At 43.3% G+C, this 17,508-nt stretch overlaps 1 protein-coding gene across 1 annotated transcript in view; it reads left to right on the top strand.

The window, feature by feature from the left end:
- The window catches only part of KLHDC8B (kelch domain containing 8B), a 165,996-nt gene extending 151,031 nt beyond the window's left edge, over positions 1 to 14,965 (top strand). The window contains exon 6 of the mRNA XM_056524759.1: positions 14,165 to 14,965. Within this exon, the coding sequence (XP_056380734.1) occupies positions 14,165 to 14,361 (197 nt within the window). The 3' untranslated portion in view covers positions 14,362 to 14,965. The remainder of the gene's footprint in view (positions 1 to 14,164) is intronic.
- The last annotated feature ends 2,543 nt before the right edge of the window (positions 14,966 to 17,508 follow it).

Genomic DNA, 17,508 nt, shown 5'->3' with positions numbered 1-17,508 from the left:
TAAACAGGGTGCGGCGTGCAAGATCACGGGGGTCCCCAGCGGCGGGACCCCTGCGATCAGGCATCTTATCCCCTATCCCTTGGATAGGGGATAAGATGTCTATGCACCGGAGTACCCCTTTAAAGAATAAAGGCAGTTCTGAAGGCAAAAGAGGGTAAACGCCTGTACTTTCGAGGTGTACCTAATAAAGTTGCCAGTGAGTGTATATCATATCTATAAACAAGCTGCATGGGCTGCACATCATTCTGTGCCTGTACTGATGCCATGGTGTGATGATAGTAGGGATCCAACCTCCTCCCTCAGAATGATCCGAGGAGTTATGTAGAAAGGTTATTTTTGTCACTCAAAAACAGGAATGTTGGCTTCCTTGCCTTCTTCCCATTATGCATGCTGGTAGGTGATGCAAACACACTAGGCCACCTTCTTTTATTGTTCCATGGTCCAGTTCTGATGCAGCCATGTGCATTGTAGGCACTGTCAACAGCATGGACACTCTGACTAATATGCAGCCATGCATACCCATACACAGCAAGCTACAATGCACACCAGGGGGGAATTTATTAAGGCTTTTATGCCAGATTGCTGGCTTACAAAAAGCCATAGATTTTCGCAAAAAGCTGATTTGTGCCAGAATTAGCAACTTTTGGGTTACACCATACTTGAATTTTTCAAGTGAGCAATAAAGGGAGCATGGACTCCAGTGTTCTGGCATATTTACAACCTGGCATAAACTATAGCAGAAATCTATGCCACCTACAAGATTTCAGTGTATGGCACCCAGTTACTGATGTGCCTAAGTTATTAAAAGGCTGGTGCCTTTTAATCAAACTCTTGCACTAGTGCACTCTTCCTTAGGCTAAGTTTCCACTTGTTCTTTTTCTGGGTTCTTTTTCTTGCGTTTTTTTATTTTGTTTGCGTTTTTGCTTTTGTGTAGAAATTGCATTTTTGGCTCATTTGGCCTTTTTTTAAAGAATTTTGTTGGGTACAAAAAAAAAAAAATGATGCAGTAGGGATGTATTTATTTGTATTTAGGATGTAGGGATATATTTAATTGTACTTGTACTGTTCCATGCTGGGAGTAGTAGTACCTGTACTAATAGATGCGATCGTCCTTTATATTGCAGAGATGCGGAGCCGCTCTCTACAGCGCTCGCATCTCTGCTCCGAACTCTGGCCAGTGATGTGAATAGAATTTCACATCACTGATTCATATTTCCTACTGAGAGCGGTGATTGGCTGGCACCACTCTCAGCGGGAAACATGAATCAGTGATGTGAATTTCTATTCAAATGATGTGATGTGAATTTCTATTCACATTACTGGCCGGCCCGGAGTACAGAGCAGAGATGCGGAGCGCAGGAGAAAGCCGCTCTGCATCTCAGAAGGATGAAGGACGATCGCAGCTGGTGTCAGGAGTGACATCCGCTGTGATCTTTCCTTAACTGCACTCTGCTCCATGCTGGGAGCTGTAGTACCTGCATTAATAGACAGATCACAGTGTGTGTCACTTCTGACACCCATTGCGATCTATTAATGCAGGCACTACAGCTCCCAGCATAGAGCAGAGTGTGCTCCATGTTGGGAGCAGTAGTATCTGCAGTTAAGGAAAGATCACAGCGGATGTCACTGCTGACATCCGCTGTGATCCTCCTGTATTAGCTATAGCTGCGGGCAGTACGGATGCTCTTCTCTGGTCCCCTGCCTTCTGTGATGTGAAGTTATCTTCACATCATAGATTCGTATATGCTGCTGAGAGTTGTGATTGGCTGGAACCATCAGGCCAATCACAGCTCTCAGCAGGAAATATCAATCTGTGATGTGAAGAGAACTTCACATCACAGAGTACAGTACAGTGCAGGGGAGCGGAGAAGCATCCATACCGCCTGCTTCTATAGATTATGTAGGAGGATCGCAACGGGTGTCAGAAGTGACACCCGGGGCGATCTGTCTATTAGTACAGGTACTACTACTCCCAGCATGGAACAAAAAAGGAAGAAAAAAACACACTTTATTAAACACATAATGAAAATACATTAATTACTAATAAAAAGTTGTTATAAAAAATATATTTTTTACAATTACATGGCCCCTTTCTACATTTTTAATATTGCCGGCTACATTTTTAGGTCACTGCCCGCCCACACAAATTGGTCCCTGTTTAAAAATCACATTTCGTTCAAAAAAATATAAATTTTGTTAAATACAATTTTTTCCATCCCCACTGTATCTTCTTCTTTTTTTTTTTTTTTTAATGGTATCCTACGAAATTTAATTTACAAAAATGTATCTCCATCCCTTTTTTGGATCGCTAAAGAAAAAAAAAAACGCTTGCAAAAATGCCAAAGTTGAAACCCACATGGCATTTTTCTTGGTGTTTTTTCATTCCCTTAGACTTCTATGGGAGAAAAACGTCACGATTTCAGTGAAAAATAAGTCTCAACATGCTGCGATTTTGAAAAACTGCCAAGGAGCAGGAAAACACCAAAGAGGAGTGGAAAAAATGCCAAAAGGATAAAAAAAATGCCAAGTGGAAAAGGCATTTTGTGTTTTCCTACTGACTTGCAGCTAACATCTGGGGCAGATTTGGCATTTTTCTTTGCAGAAACTTAGCCTTAAAGGGGTACTCCACCCAGGGCTGCAATCAGAAATTTTGGGGCCCCTTACACAGCTTGTAGTCTGCAGAGTCGCTGCCGCACAGGAACCCCAAGCTGGAGTGAGGGGACGCAGCCTCTGGCTCCTTCCTGTCACGTCAGCCATCGCAGCCGAGAGCACGTTCAACATTGTGTGCGTCTTAAAGGTGTACTCAGTGTTGAATGCTGCGGCTCAGGAATTCAGGTGTCCCCTCTCTTCACCCCATGGCTCAGTTGCAGGGGGTGTACCGGTCCCAGCATGTGGCAGCCCTAGGGCCCCACAATGTATGATCACGGGGAGTCCCAACGGCCAGACCCCCCACGATTAGACATCTTATCCCCTATTCTTAGAATAGGGGATAGAATGTCTAGGGTGGAGTACCACTTTAAAATGAGCATGTACATGTAGAAAGCAGTTTTTCAATAAATGTCCCCTTTTTTATGTCTTTTTTTTATGTCAGTTTTCCAATCAATGTCCCCTTTTTTGTCTTTTTTTTATGTCGGTTTTTCAATAAATGTCCCCTTTTTTAACTACATGCATTAACCTTTTCGGCAATTCGTGCACTAGTGGCTCTTCTGATGGATAAGGATATCATATTTATCTATTTGTCTATCTATCTGTGTCGTATCAGTATGCTGCATGCTATGCACCCCACACTGCCTGTACTAATGCCATGGTGGGATGGCGGGTAGCGATTATTTATTGTGTAAAGGTCACATCTATCAGTCAAAAGCATGAATGTCAGCCAAGGCTGCAGACGATAAATGTAGGAGGCTGCTTGATCTGGGCAGCTGTAGGTAGACATCTATAATATATTAGCACCATACATACCACATTGTATACAATTTCTCAAAAATAAAATGATGGAAAAAGTGCATTTTTTCATTTTGGCTATATTGTTGCGTACCATGGGACCCGGATGAATTGTATTTAGAATCTGTTAATAGAATATTCTGGGCGGAAAGCATGAATAATACAGAATTATTGTATAAGAAGGTCTGGTCCTATAGATTTCCATGGCAACAGGGATTGTAAGGAAGCTGCGGGAAGGTAGACTCGCCTAAAGGGAGCGGGCTCCATTCTGCACACATAAAGCCTGACCTTTCCGACACAATGGCGCTGATCTTCAGGGCTCCTGCTAAGATGAATGCTTCACTCATCACAAATGTCTTTTCATGCTCACTTACCAAATGTCACTCAGTTAAAGGATACAAATATTATTTTCATTAGATTTGGTGGAGTTCCTGACTGGCGAATCACTACTTCTACAGGCTGGGGTTCAGCATACACTATATGGACAAAAATATCAGGACACTACACCTACAGGAGCTTTTAGGACATCCCATTCTAAATCCATTGCCATTAATACATAGTTGGTCCCACCTTAGCTGGTATATTAGCTTGCTTTCTTCTAGGAAGTCTTTCTACAAGATTTTGCAGTGTATCTGTGGGAATTTTTGCCCATTCATCCAGAAGAGCATTTGTGAGGTCAGACACTTATGTTGGGTCACAGGGCTTGGCGCACAGTCGCTGTTGTTGTTCATGCTAAAGGTGCCCTGTTCGGGCCAGTCAGGTTCTTCTGCACCAGACTCGCCCAACCATGCCTGTATGGATCTTGCTTTATACACTGGGACGTAGTCATGCTGAAATAGATAAGAGCTGAGCCCACACTGTTGCTACAAAGTTGGAAACATACAAATGTCTATAATATCCTGGTATGCTGAAACCTTAAAGGGGTATTCCAGGCCAAAACTTTTTTTTATATATCAACTCGCTCCGGAAAGTTAAACAGATTTGTAAATTACTTCTATTAAAAAATCTTAATCCTTCCAATAGTTATTAGCTTCTGAAGTTGAGTTGTTGTTTTCTGTCTAACTGCTCTCTGATGACTCACGTCCCGGGAACTGTGCAGTTCCTATGGGGATAATCTCCCATCATGCACAGCTCCCGGGACGTGACATCATCATTGAGCAGTTAGACAGAAAACTTCAGAAGCTAATAACTATTGGAAGGATTAAGATTTTTTAATAGAAATAATTTACAAATCTGTTTAACTTTCCGGAGCCAGTTGATATATATCGCGGCGTCCCGAACAGCTTGCAGGACACCGGGAGGGCCCTTACCTGCCTCCTCGGTGTCCGATCGGCGAATGACTGCTCCTTGCCTGAGATCCAGGCAGGAGCAGTCAAGCGCCGATAACACTGATCACAGGCGTATTAATACACGCCTGTGATCAGGATGAGAGATCAGTGTGTGCAGTGTTATAGGTCCCTATGGGATCTATAACACTGCAAAAAAAAAAGTTAAAAAAAAGTGTTAATAAAGGTCATTTAACCCCTTCCCTAATAAAAGTTTGAATCACCCCCCTTTTCCCATAAAAAAAAATAAAACAGTGTAAAAAAAAATAAAAATAAACATATGTGGTATCGCCGCGTGCGTAAATGTCCAAACTATAAACATATATCATTAATTAAACCGCACGGTCAATGGCGTACGCGCAAAAAAATTCCAAAGTGAAAAAAAGCGCACTTTTGGTCACTTTTTATACCATTAAAAAATGAAGAAAAAGTGATCAAAAAGTCCGATCAAAACAAAAATCATACCGATAAAAACTTCAGATCACGGCGCAAAAAATGAGTCCTCATACCGCCCTGTACGTGGAAAAATAAAAAAGTTATAGGGGTCAGAAGATGACATTTTTAAACGTATACATTTTCCTGCATGTAGTTATGATTTTTTCCAGAAGTGCGACAAAATCAAACCTAAATAAGTAGGGTATCATTTTAACCGTATGGACCTACAGAATAATGATAAGGTGTAATTTTTACCGAAATATGCACTGCGTAGAAACAGAAGCCCCCAAAAGTTACAAAATGGCGTTTTTTCTTCGATTTTGTCGCACAATGAGTCCTTAAGGGGTTAATACTAGAGGTGCACCGAAATGGAAATTTCAGAACCGAAACGAAACCGAAATAAAAAAAAATGTCCGGCCGATACCGAAACCGAAAATGACTTCTCCCCGTCTTCTGGTAAAATGCAGTGCTCCGCTCATTAGATTAGATTCCCCCACATTAGATTGCCAGCTCCCCCACATTAGGTCGGGAGTTCCCCCCCCCAATAGTAGGCAGCTCCCCCCCAATAGTAGGCAGCTCCCCCACAATAGTAGGCAGCTCCCCCACATTAGGTCAGCATTTCCCCCACAATAGTAGGCAGGTTCCCCACAATAGTAGGCAGTTCCCCCACAATATTAGGCAGCTCCCCCCAACAATATTAGGCAGCTCCCCCCCACATTTGTAGGCAGCTCCCCCCCCATTAGGTCAGCAGTTCCCCCACAATAGTAGGCAGCTTCCCCCCACCCCACAGACATACAGCTTTCAGCCATATACAGTGTATGGCTGGAGGCTATATGTCTGTACTGCTGCCCCCACAGTGATCCGGTCACCGCTCCTCCGGCCCGGGGTCACATCTACTGCTATGGACCATAGCAGTAGGTGCCGGGACCGGGGGAGCGGTGACCGGAACACTGAACAAGATGACGCGGTCACTTACCAGGCCCCGGCCGCGTGCGTTCTCCTGCGACAAACCTGCGGTCCTCCTGCGTCTCTATGGTTGTACGCACGGGACGTCAGTGACGTCCCGTGCGTGCGACCATAGAGGGGGAGAAGCGAGGGACCGAAGGAGGATCGCAGGAGGACGCCGGGGAATGGTGAGTGACTGGCGGACATCCTTATGTCCCGAAAAGATTTTTCAGGACACAGGGATGTCCGGGATAGGATTAGGAATACTTCTTTTTATGTGCCCGGGCCGGCTCCCGTGTGTGGCTGTAGGCGGGGGCCGACCAGAGGATATAAAAACTAAGACTATATACTAAAAACCAGGGGGCCTCCAGCTGTTGTGAAACTACAACTCCCAGCATGCCCGGACAGACTTTGCCGGTCCGGGCATGCTGGGAGTTGTAGTTTCACAACAGCTGGAGGCCCCCTGGTTTTTAGTATACAATATTAGGTTTTATATGCTCTGGCCGGCCCCCGCCTGCAGCCACACACGGGAGCCGGCCCGGGCACATAAAAAGAAGTATTCCTATCCCGGAGAGCGAGCCCCCCCAGATGTTGTGCCCGGAGCGGCCGCCCCCCCCCTGCACCCCCCACGAGTGCCTCTGCCACTGGCAGTGTTTGCAACTTGTGCTGTGGGCGGGCAGGGGAGGTGGGTCATTCTCGGGACATTTTTTGTTGTTTCGGCATTTCCCCGAAACAGCTATTTTCGGCCGATATGTATCAACCGCCGATATATCGGTGCATCCCTAGTTAATACTTCCCTTCACTGCTTGATGGCATAGTGCTTGGTGGTGGGGAGCACCAAGAACTATGCCTTTAAAGTGTACCTGTCGTCAACAAAAACATTTTTTATAATGTAGATTATACCATTATATATATATATATCTTTATGAGGAGTCCAAATACAGGAAGTGAGGGTGGACAAGCAGGGCTCTGTACACTGAGGACAAGCAGGACAGTGTGCACAGAGGCTCTCTAACATGCTCCTGGCTCATACATCAGGATGATTGACAATCCAGCAGTCTGCACAGATCCCTGCTTGTCCTACTCTCACTTCCTGTTTTTGGACTCCTCATAGAGTCACACAGACAATAGCTGAAGGGACAGCCTTTTTTTTTTACCCAAAAATATACACAATTTTTAACCAATGTGTATTACAAATATACATATAATGGTATTATCTACATTATATAAAAAGATACACTTTAAGCAGTCCAGTGGTGGCATGGTTTACACACCTGGATTTGGGGATTTTCTGTCATTCTTCTCTGCAGATCCTTTCAAACTCAGGATGTGATGTGAACCATCAGTGGAAGCTTTTTTCAAGTCTCTTCAGAAAAAAAGTCACATCTCTGGCTGGGCCACTTAAAGACATTCACAGAATGTTCCCTAAGTCACTTCAGTGTTGTCTTGACTGTGTGTTAAGGGTCCATGGGGGAGATTTATCTCATACAATGAAGGTAGAGGGTGCAGTTCGCACCTGCGTGTGTTGTAGTGCACCTGAGTCTCCACAGCTTCTCAGTGGAGATTTATCTCATACAATGAAGGTAGAGGGTGCAGTTCGCACCTGCGTGTGTTGTAGTGCACCTGAGTCTCCACAGCTTCTCAGTGGAGATTTATCTCATACAATGAAGGTAGAGGGTGCAGTTCGCACCTGCGTGTGTTGTAGTGCACCTGAGTCTCCACAGCTTCTCAGTGGAGATTTATCTCATACAATGAAGGCAGAGGGTGCAGTTCGCACCTGCGTGTGTTGTAGTGCACCTGAGTCTCCACAGCTTCTCAGTTTTTCACAACCTGTGTAGAGAAGGGCTGGTGCAGTTGCCCATAGCGACCAATCAGATTACTTCTTTAATTATTCAGAGGCCTTTTTTTTATTAAAGAAGCGATCTGATTGCATGCGACGGGCACTGCACCACTTGTAAGAGGTCAGTCTTCGACCGGCCTAGTCTGAGGTCCAATCAGTCTGGAACATGGTTTAATATCTCTGCATATTTCTCCACTCAGCTTTCCCTTAACCCTTACCAATCTCTCCATACAAACTGCTGAAAAACACCCCCCACAGCATGATGCTGCCCCCACCATTCTTCACTGTAGGGATGGTATTGGGCAGGTCATAAGCAATACCTGGTTTCCTCCAGACATGATGCTTAGAATTGAGGCCAAACTGAAATTTTGGGTTTAGGTAAATGTTGGGTCTATATAAAAAATATCTTCAATCTGCACACAGGGGTGATTTATCAAAGCCAGGTAGAGGAAAAGTTGACCAGTTGCTCATAGCCACCAATCAGATTGCTTATTTTAGTTTTGAGAGACCCTTATAAAAATGAAAGAAGCGATCTGATTGGTTGCTATGGGAAATTGCACCACCCTTCCTCTACACAGGTTTTGATAAATCTCCCCCAGAATCTATATAGCTCAGCCAGAGTGACGATTAGGTTCTCAGTCACCTATCTTACTGAGGCCCATCTATCCCAATTACTTAGTTTGGTGGGATAGCCATTAACCCCTTAAGGACACAGCCCCTTTTCACCTTAAGGACTGAGCCCTTTTTCGCAATTCTGACCACCGTCGCTTTACGAATTAATAACTCGAAAATGCTTTTACCGTATATTCTGATTCTGAGATTGTTTTTTCATGACATATTCTACTTTGTTTTGGTGGTAAATTTTCGGTGTTACTTGCATCCTTTTTGGTGAGAAATCCCAAAATGTCATGAACATTTTGAAAATTTTGCATTTTTCAAACTTTGAAGCTCTCTACTTGTAAGGAAAATGGATATTCCCAATAAATTTTATTTTTATTCACAAACACAATATGTCCACTTTATGTTGGCATCATAAAATGGACATATTTTAGCTTTTTGAAAAAATTAGAGGGCTTCAAAGTAGAGAAGCAATTTTCAAAAATTTCATGAAAATTGCTAAATCTGAAGGGACAGATGTTACAGAACTAAAACTCCCAGCATGCCTGGGCAGTCTAGGCATGCTGAGAGTTGTAGTTTGGCAACATCCGGAGGCCTACCGTTTAGGCACCACTGTAACAGTGGTCTCGAAACTGTGACCCTCCAGATGTTGCAAAACTACAACTCCCAGCATGCCCAGACAGCCTTTGCCTGTCTGGACATGCTGGGAGTTGCAGTTTGGCCTTCCTAGTGGTTGCCACAGTAAAGATCACTTTACTTTCACTTTCATTCCCCCCCCCCCCATGTAGTTTCCCTACCTGAGCCAGGATCCAGCAGTCTCCAGCGAAGATCGGGGATCCCCAGGCATCTTCTCCTGCAGGTACCGGCCTCCATCTTCTTCCCACGATCCCCTCGACATCCAGGGGTGGGTAGAACGGGGGGGAGGGGGGGGGGGTTGTCATGGCAATCCACTGTCCTGCCCTGCCATTGGTCAGAATCAGTTCTGACCAATGGCAGGGGATAGGAGGAAATCGCAGCACTGCGACCTCGCTCCTAACCCTCAGGATGATCAGGGCTGTCCCCGACAGCTCCGATCATCCCTATTTTCTGGGTGATCGGTTCACCAGAGATCCAATCAGCCCGGAATAGCAGAAAATCACATGTTCTGAGTAATGGCAGGGGATAGGAGTAGATCGCAGCTTTGCGATCTCACTCCAATCCTTTAGGCTGATCTGGGGTGTTGCTGACAACTCCGATCAGCCCTTTTTTCCGGGTGATCGGGTCACCAGAGACCCGATCAGCCCGGAATTGGAGAAAATCGCATGTCTGAATTGACATGCGATTTTCTGCGATCGCCGACATGGGGGCGTCTCAGGACCCCCCTCGGCGATGTGCCGGGATGCCTGCTGAATGATTTCAGCAGGCATTCCGGTCCGGTCCCCAACCGGCTAGCGGCGGGGACCGGAATTCCCACGGGCGTATGCATATGCCCAACGTCCTTAACCCCTTAAGGACTCAGCCCATTTTGGCCTTAAGGACTCAGACAATTAAATTTTTACGTTTTCATTTTTTCCTCCTCGCCTTCTAAAAATCATAACTCTTTTATATTTTTATCCACAGACTAGTATGAGGGCTTGTTTTTTGCGCGACCAGTTGTCCTTTGTAATGACATCACTCATTATATCATAAAATGTATGGCGCAACAAAAAAACACTATTTTTGTGGGGAAATTAAAACGAAAAACGCAATTTTGCTAATTTTGGAAGGTTTTGTTTTCACGCCGTACAATTTATGGTAAAAATTATATGTGTTCTTTATTCTGAGGGTCAATAAGATTAAAATGATACCAATTATTATATACTTTTATATTATTGTTGCGCTTAAAAAAAATCACAAACTTTTTAACCAAATTAGTACGTTTATAACCCCTTTATTTTGATGACCTCTAACTTTTTTATTTTTTCGTATAAGCGGCGGTATGGGGGCTAATTTTTTGCGCCATGATCTGTACTTTTTTTTGATACCACATTTGCATATAAAAAACTTTTAATACATTTTTTATAATTTTTTTTTAATAAAATGTATTAAAAAAGTAGGAATTTTGGACTTTTTTTTTTTTTCCGTTCACGCCGTTCACCGTACTGGATCATTAACATTTTATTTTAATAGTTCGGACATTTACGCACGCGGCGATACCAAATATGTCTATAAAAAATGTTTTTTACGCTTTTTGGGGGTAAAATAGGAAAAAACGGACGTTTTACTTTATTATTGGGGGAGGGGATTTTTCACTTTTTTTTACTTTTACTTTTAGATTTTTTTACATTTTTTTTTACACTTGAATAGTCCCCATAGGGGACTATTCATAGCAATACCATGATTGCTAATACTGATCTGTTCTATGTATAGGACATAGAACAGATCAGTATTATCGGTCATCTCCTGCTCTGGTCTGCTCGATCACAGACCAGAGCAGGAGACGCCGGGAGCCGGACGGAGGAAGGAGAGGGGACCTCCGTCCGGCGTTCTGAATGATCGGATCCCCGCAGCAGCACTGCGGGCGATCCGATCGTTCATTTAAATCGCGAACTGCCGCAGATGCCGGGATCTGTATTGATCCCGGCACCTGAGGGGTTAATGGCGGACGCCCGCGAGATCGCGGGCGTCGGCCATTGCCGGCGGGTCCCTGGCTGCGATCAGCAGCCGGGATCAGCCGCGCATGACACGGGCATCGCTCCGATGCCCGCGGTTATGCTTAGGACGTAAATGTACGTCCTGGTGCGTTAAGTACCACCTCACCAGGACGTACATTTACGTCCTGCGTCCTTAAGGGGTTAAGGACTCGGGATGCAGGGCGTATGCATACGCCCGGCGTCCTTAAAAGGTTAATAGGACGAGGTTGTTCCAAATTTCTTCCTTTTAGAATTATAGAGGCCACTGTGCTTTCAGGACTTTCAATGCAGCAGAAAAGTTTGTGCACTTTTTTCCAGACCTGTGTCTCCAAACAATCCTGTCTCTGAGCTCTACAGCCTGTTCTTTTTCTACTCATAGCTTTTGTTTTTTTGCTCTGATATGCATTGTTATCATTGTTATAGACAGGATTGCGTCTTACCAAATCATGTCCAATCAAATGAATTGGACTTCAGTCAAGTTATAGAAACATCTAAAAGTTAACCAAGAGCAATGGGAGGCCCTAGACTTAAATTTAATTGTCATAGCAAAGAGTCTAAGTACTTCTGTCCATGCAAAAATTTTTATTTACATTTTTTATGATTTATCAATACTTTATACATGAATGATTGGGAAATGTAGATTTTTTTTATTTTATTTTAAACATAAAGCATCTAAAAACATTCCGAATGCATTATAGGTGTAGGAGCTGTAGTGGTGGGATGCTGCCCTCCTTGGGATGTATGTTGCAGACCTGAATCTTGAGTCCATTTCTTAAAGAAAGGCACATATTTTTGATGGTCATATAATAGTAACAGTTTTTCGACTAGGTATTACTCTTAGACTTGCTGGGAACAGTCTCTTTAATAGCAGAACAGTTGCAGTAAACTGTAGAGGCTATTTTCAGGTCTAAGATCAGGTGACGCCCCAGATGTCTGCTAGCTTCTTCCTCAATCTTTTATGAAAAGTTTAAGGTAGGCTACCAATTACCACAACAAAAGCTGCCTGACACTATTCACGGGTTAGTCACTTGTATTCAGTGCATATGTTCTTACAGGGGTTTCTTCAAGATTCCACTTCTCATAGGGGCCACACTGTAAATTACCTATTTCCAGACCATTTCAGGCTAGTTCATGCATCGGTTTCTCTACTAGGACGTGAGAGCCTGCCGGCGCCTGCGCTTTTGTTAGAGCAGAGCGCAGGCGCAGGCGCAGGCTCTAACATCCTAGTGATGTGAGAGTGAATACTTTTCCATATTAATTACTGGGGCTGGGCAGAGAGGGGAATATTGGGGCGGCAGGGGAGCACGGCAAGCCGGCTCCATGCCTCCATTGTGCACAGAAGAAAGAAGACACATAACTCTGGCAATACTTCACCAATTTACGTAAGTGACCACTCACTTTAACCAAGTATATTGGGTTTAGTGAAAGTAAACAGCCTGTCAGTTTCGCTTTAAGTGTATTGGATTACATAAAGCTAGTGCACAGCACTTTACGACACAGTAATAAACAGTGTAAAAAAATAATATATAAAATGTTCAATGGGGGCAAATGTAGACCACCTGGCGACAGACAGAATGCATATGTCTCTGTAGTACTCGGCTTTAGAGATGAGTAAAGTTACAGTGATTCGATACGAACTTCTCGGCTCGGCAGTTGCTGACTTTAGCCTGCATAAATTAGTTCAGCTTTCAGGTGCTCCGATGGGCTGGAGACTCTCTCCTAGGACTGTATCCACCTTTTCCAGCCCACCAGAGCACCTGAAAGCTGAACTAATTTATGCAGGCTAAAGTTAGCAACTGCCGAGCCAAGAAGTTTGTGACGAATCGAATCACTGTAACTTCACTCATCTCTACTCGGCTTTACAGGCTCCATACACATGACTCTGCCATGTGCATGAGGCATTAACAAAACAAGAAAACTTCTTTATAGTTGCTCCAAATTGGATCTTCAATGTAATTCTCTTGTAGGGTTTGATTATAAATTAATACATGATCTGCTGCCAGCAGTTCTGTCGTGTATATTGCAGAAACCTTGTGAAACACTGTCTGTTTACGCTCAGGACCATCTATTCTGTGGTGACTTTTGCGGCACCTTTGGTTGTCCACACTAAATGACATTTCTGTACTCATAAGAGCCAATGTCTTAGACACTGTAAGGAAAGCTGCTGGGAAGAAACCAACCATCAGTTGTAAACATTATGGCACACTTATAAAAATTGATGTGTGTCATGTTTATGAAAAACTTACTCCATTTTTTTTTTGGTATTGGGATATGTATGACAGATTGAAAAAATAGGCTGCCCGCCCCTCAAATGGGAGGTATGAAGTTATAAGGCATGTTCACACTATGGGATTTCCGAGCTGAGAAATTCAGCTCAGAAAATTCTGGTGCAGCTGCTTCCTATTGTTTTCAGTGAGATACTGCTGCACTGTACACACTGCAGAAATTCCAATTCCGGACTCAACATAATGGGCCTGTAAGCTTTCAATAGCTTAAAGTGGTACTCCGCCCCTAGACATCTTATCCCCTATCCAAAGGATAGGGCATAAGATGTCTGAACGCGGGGTTCCCGCTGCTGGGACCCCCGCAATCTCCTTGCAGCACCCGGCATTTGTTTAGAATGTGTTCTAAACAAACGCCGGGTGCTGCAGAGAGACCACGAGGGGTCCCAGCGGCAGGACCCCTGCAATCAGACATCTTATGCCCTATCATTTGGATAGGGGATAAAATGTCTAGGGGCGGAGTACCGCTTTAAGCCCCATGACCAAGTAATCCCAATATGACTATTTATGTAAATCTTTCTTTTTTCTGCATGTTTTAGACTATTAACAATGATGATATAAATGTGTAGGACAATTCTATAAGGCTGAAATCATACCCTGTATTCCATGTTTTTGTTTCAATAGGTAATCAACCTTCCCCCTTAAACTCAGTAGAAGGCTTTAACATGGTGAAAAAGAGATGGGAATTTTTGCCATCCATGCCAACAGGAAGATGTTCATGCTCAAGCATTCAGTCCGACAACATGCTCTTCGTTATCGGTGGAGTAGCACAGGGGCCCAGCAGTGCTGTGGAAGCTTTATGTGTCTTGGAGGACATATGAGAAGGACCTTAAAAATCATGAAAACTTAACCAACAATGTTGGTAGTGGAAAGTGCCTGATCATCTCTGGTCATGTAGATTGGAGACTTACAATGTTCGATTATCTGCTGTTCTTCAGTCAAACATAAAAAGCAGAAGATGGATGAAGACCAAGGAGAGGTATCTCTCGATGATCCCAGGACATTATTAGTCATGGTCACCTTTATATAAGGCCAAGTATAGATTCATCCGAGTAGTGCAGTTGAGTAAGACCAACTGAGTAATATTCTAGGAGTAAAGTAGAGAGCTGTATCCAAACTGACTCACACATATGGAAGCATATGGAAGATGATACAAAAAGATAAAGTAGACCAAAAATAAGGTAGTAGAAAGTAATATTTACTAATATGATTGACAATCCTACTTGTATTAATTCAAAAACTTGTCCATTGTTGTTAAGTTTGGATGTTTAAAGCCAGATTCTTACTGTATGTTTTGGACAACATGTGACTCTTTATAAGGGATTTATTTTTTATTAAGATTTTGTTTTCTGTTTTCAACACGCAATTGTCTTAAAAATTATTCAGTGTATGCATAAACTATATGATAAAAAGTTTCAGCAAACAACCAAATATTGTCTCTCTATTCATTGTTGGGGATGGGTAGACTAGAATGGGCATGAACAAGGCTAGAGTTTGTACTTGTTTTATCCATTTATCTGTTATACTTCACATCTGTAAGTTAAAGAAATTTGCAAATACTTTGCCGTACATTGTGTGTTTTACTCTATGATATGGCTTGCTTCTGCAATAGATTTGCTACTGATGGCCTGCATAATATATATATATATAGGAGTTATGTTTAACATTAGTAACAGAACCAAGACTTCGTTATTGGTCTACAGCATAGGCGAGTGCAGAATTTAGCATTTCCCAAACCTTGCCCCTATCCACGAACAGATGCCAGGATCCTCCCTAAAGAATAGTTACCCAAGTCCTGGAGGCATCTTCAAGTACATGAGTACACTCAAACGCCTGAATATATCAGAGTGTCCCATATGCCTAAACATATTCATAGTGTTCCAGACTGCATCAGTTTTATGCTACCTGTGGTGTGGTGGGAAACATAAAACTTATGATGATAACAGCAATAATGTTGTCTGTCCGTCACCTGAGATTAGGAGGAACCTTTCTTACTGACAGACTGACTATTATTACCAAAACAGATCATGTAAGTGATTACAGTGCATTTATATCCAGTGATCCCTTGTATGCCTAAACAATACCGCCACACCATAACCACTATCATTACCACTTCACACCATATAAGTGATTACAGTCATAATTTATATCCCGTGATGCCCCTATATGCTGCCTAAATTTTACTACCACACCATAACTGCTATAATTACCCCAGCAGACCAAATAAGTGATTATAGTGGAGTTACATCTGGTGACTCACAGATGACCTTTCTCTGATCTGAGTGTACACTTTTTCTTCCCTACCCAAACCATCATAAGGATTTTTTCCAGCCACAACTTGTCTCCACAGAGGTCTACACATTTAGGTTCTGCCCTATAGCTATTTTTCCTTGTTCTCTTGTAGATAGTTGATCCCTGTAGGAAGAGCCCCCGAAGACAGTTACTACCTGTAGGAGGAGTCCCTTGAGATAGTTGCCGCTTGTAGGTAGTTTGCCCCTTGTAAGGTAGTTCTATGCCATATGTAGGTAGTTTCCCCCACCCCCTTTTAGGTAGTTCTCCCTGTATATAGGCCCCCATATAGGTATTTCTCCCCCCTGGAGGTAGTGCTCCCCTGAATATAGGTAGCTTCTTTTCCCCCTAAAGGTAGTTTCCCCCTGTATATAGGTCCCCATAAAAGTTTTATTCCCCATATGTAAATCCTCCCTTTGTTAAGAACCCCATGTAGGTAGCCCTGCCCCCTTTAGGTAGTTTTCCCATGTTTATAGTTCCCCATATAGGTAGTTCCCCCTGTATTTAGGTGGTAGTCCAAAAGCCCCCAAACCCCCCAATTTCCCCAAACCCCCGAGGTAGTTTCCCCCTGTGTACAAATATCCATATAGGTAGTTCCCCCCTCTGTATATTGGTCCCCATAGATTCCCCCTCCCTGTAGGTAGTTATATCGGTCCCTATATAGCTGCCCCCCACACCCTGTAGGTAGTTCCCCCATGTATATAGGTCCCATCTAACTAGTCTACCTGTAGGTAGCTTTCCCCCTGTATTTAGGTCCCTATATAGGTAGTCTTCCCTTGAAAATGTCACAAAATATCCCTCTCCTCTACTACTGACCCCATTGGTAGCTGCTATGTTTGCTTCTCTGTTATCGTTGATGCCCGCTTAGATCATAGAAGGAAAGTACAACTTTATGTAAGTAGGGCAATGTGAAAGTGGAGCTGCACACCACTTAAACACTGTGTCTCATGGTAGTTACAGCATTGCTTACTTCTATGACGACATGACGGCCTCATCTGTATTTGAATAGCCTTTTTTTTTATTGTTTCTCTGTATTTTCATGTTGTGTTGCAGCCAGCAGGATTTTTGGCAGTAGCGATTATTTCTGACTGTCCCTGTGGGTAATATAGAATAAAGTTGTTCTCTTTTCACAAAGTGAAAATAGCAGCAGGCAACCTGAACATGGAGCGAGGTGACAGACTTGTCTTGTAGCATTGCCCAATTTTAGCCATGCAGTGAATTGTTTTGAATGCCCATGTTTTGCCATTGGGAATTTATGATTTCTTTGTCATGTGGTCAAGTTTCCACCAGAATATTTTTTACATTTTATTTAAGCTCCTCTACATTGTATACATCAATTATATCTCTTATTTTAGGTTCTCATTTATAGCTACACTGACTAATGTACCGGGTGCTTCACCCCTCCCCAGTACAGTGGGCACCATTGCTGCCAAATGAAATTCTGGCCAAAGCCTCTACCAAACATTATAGCTTCCTCCACCATAGTGTGAAGTGCTGGGGTTAATGACGTGTTGGTGTACTGTGGGGTCATGGGACCATAAGAATGTTCATGATGCCAGGAGTGTTACCACCACACTTCCAAGGATGAAGTGGTTGCTGGTTGCCGGTGCCAAGTGTCGGGTAAGAAATACCACAAATGCAAGGTTAGGGAAACTTTATTTCAGCTGATATAGCAAGTA

Source organism: Hyla sarda, chromosome 6 (genome assembly GCF_029499605.1).
Source record: "Hyla sarda isolate aHylSar1 chromosome 6, aHylSar1.hap1, whole genome shotgun sequence".
Taxonomy (NCBI): Eukaryota; Metazoa; Chordata; class Amphibia; order Anura; family Hylidae; genus Hyla; species Hyla sarda.
This window is presented reverse-complemented; position numbering and strand designations above follow the sequence as displayed.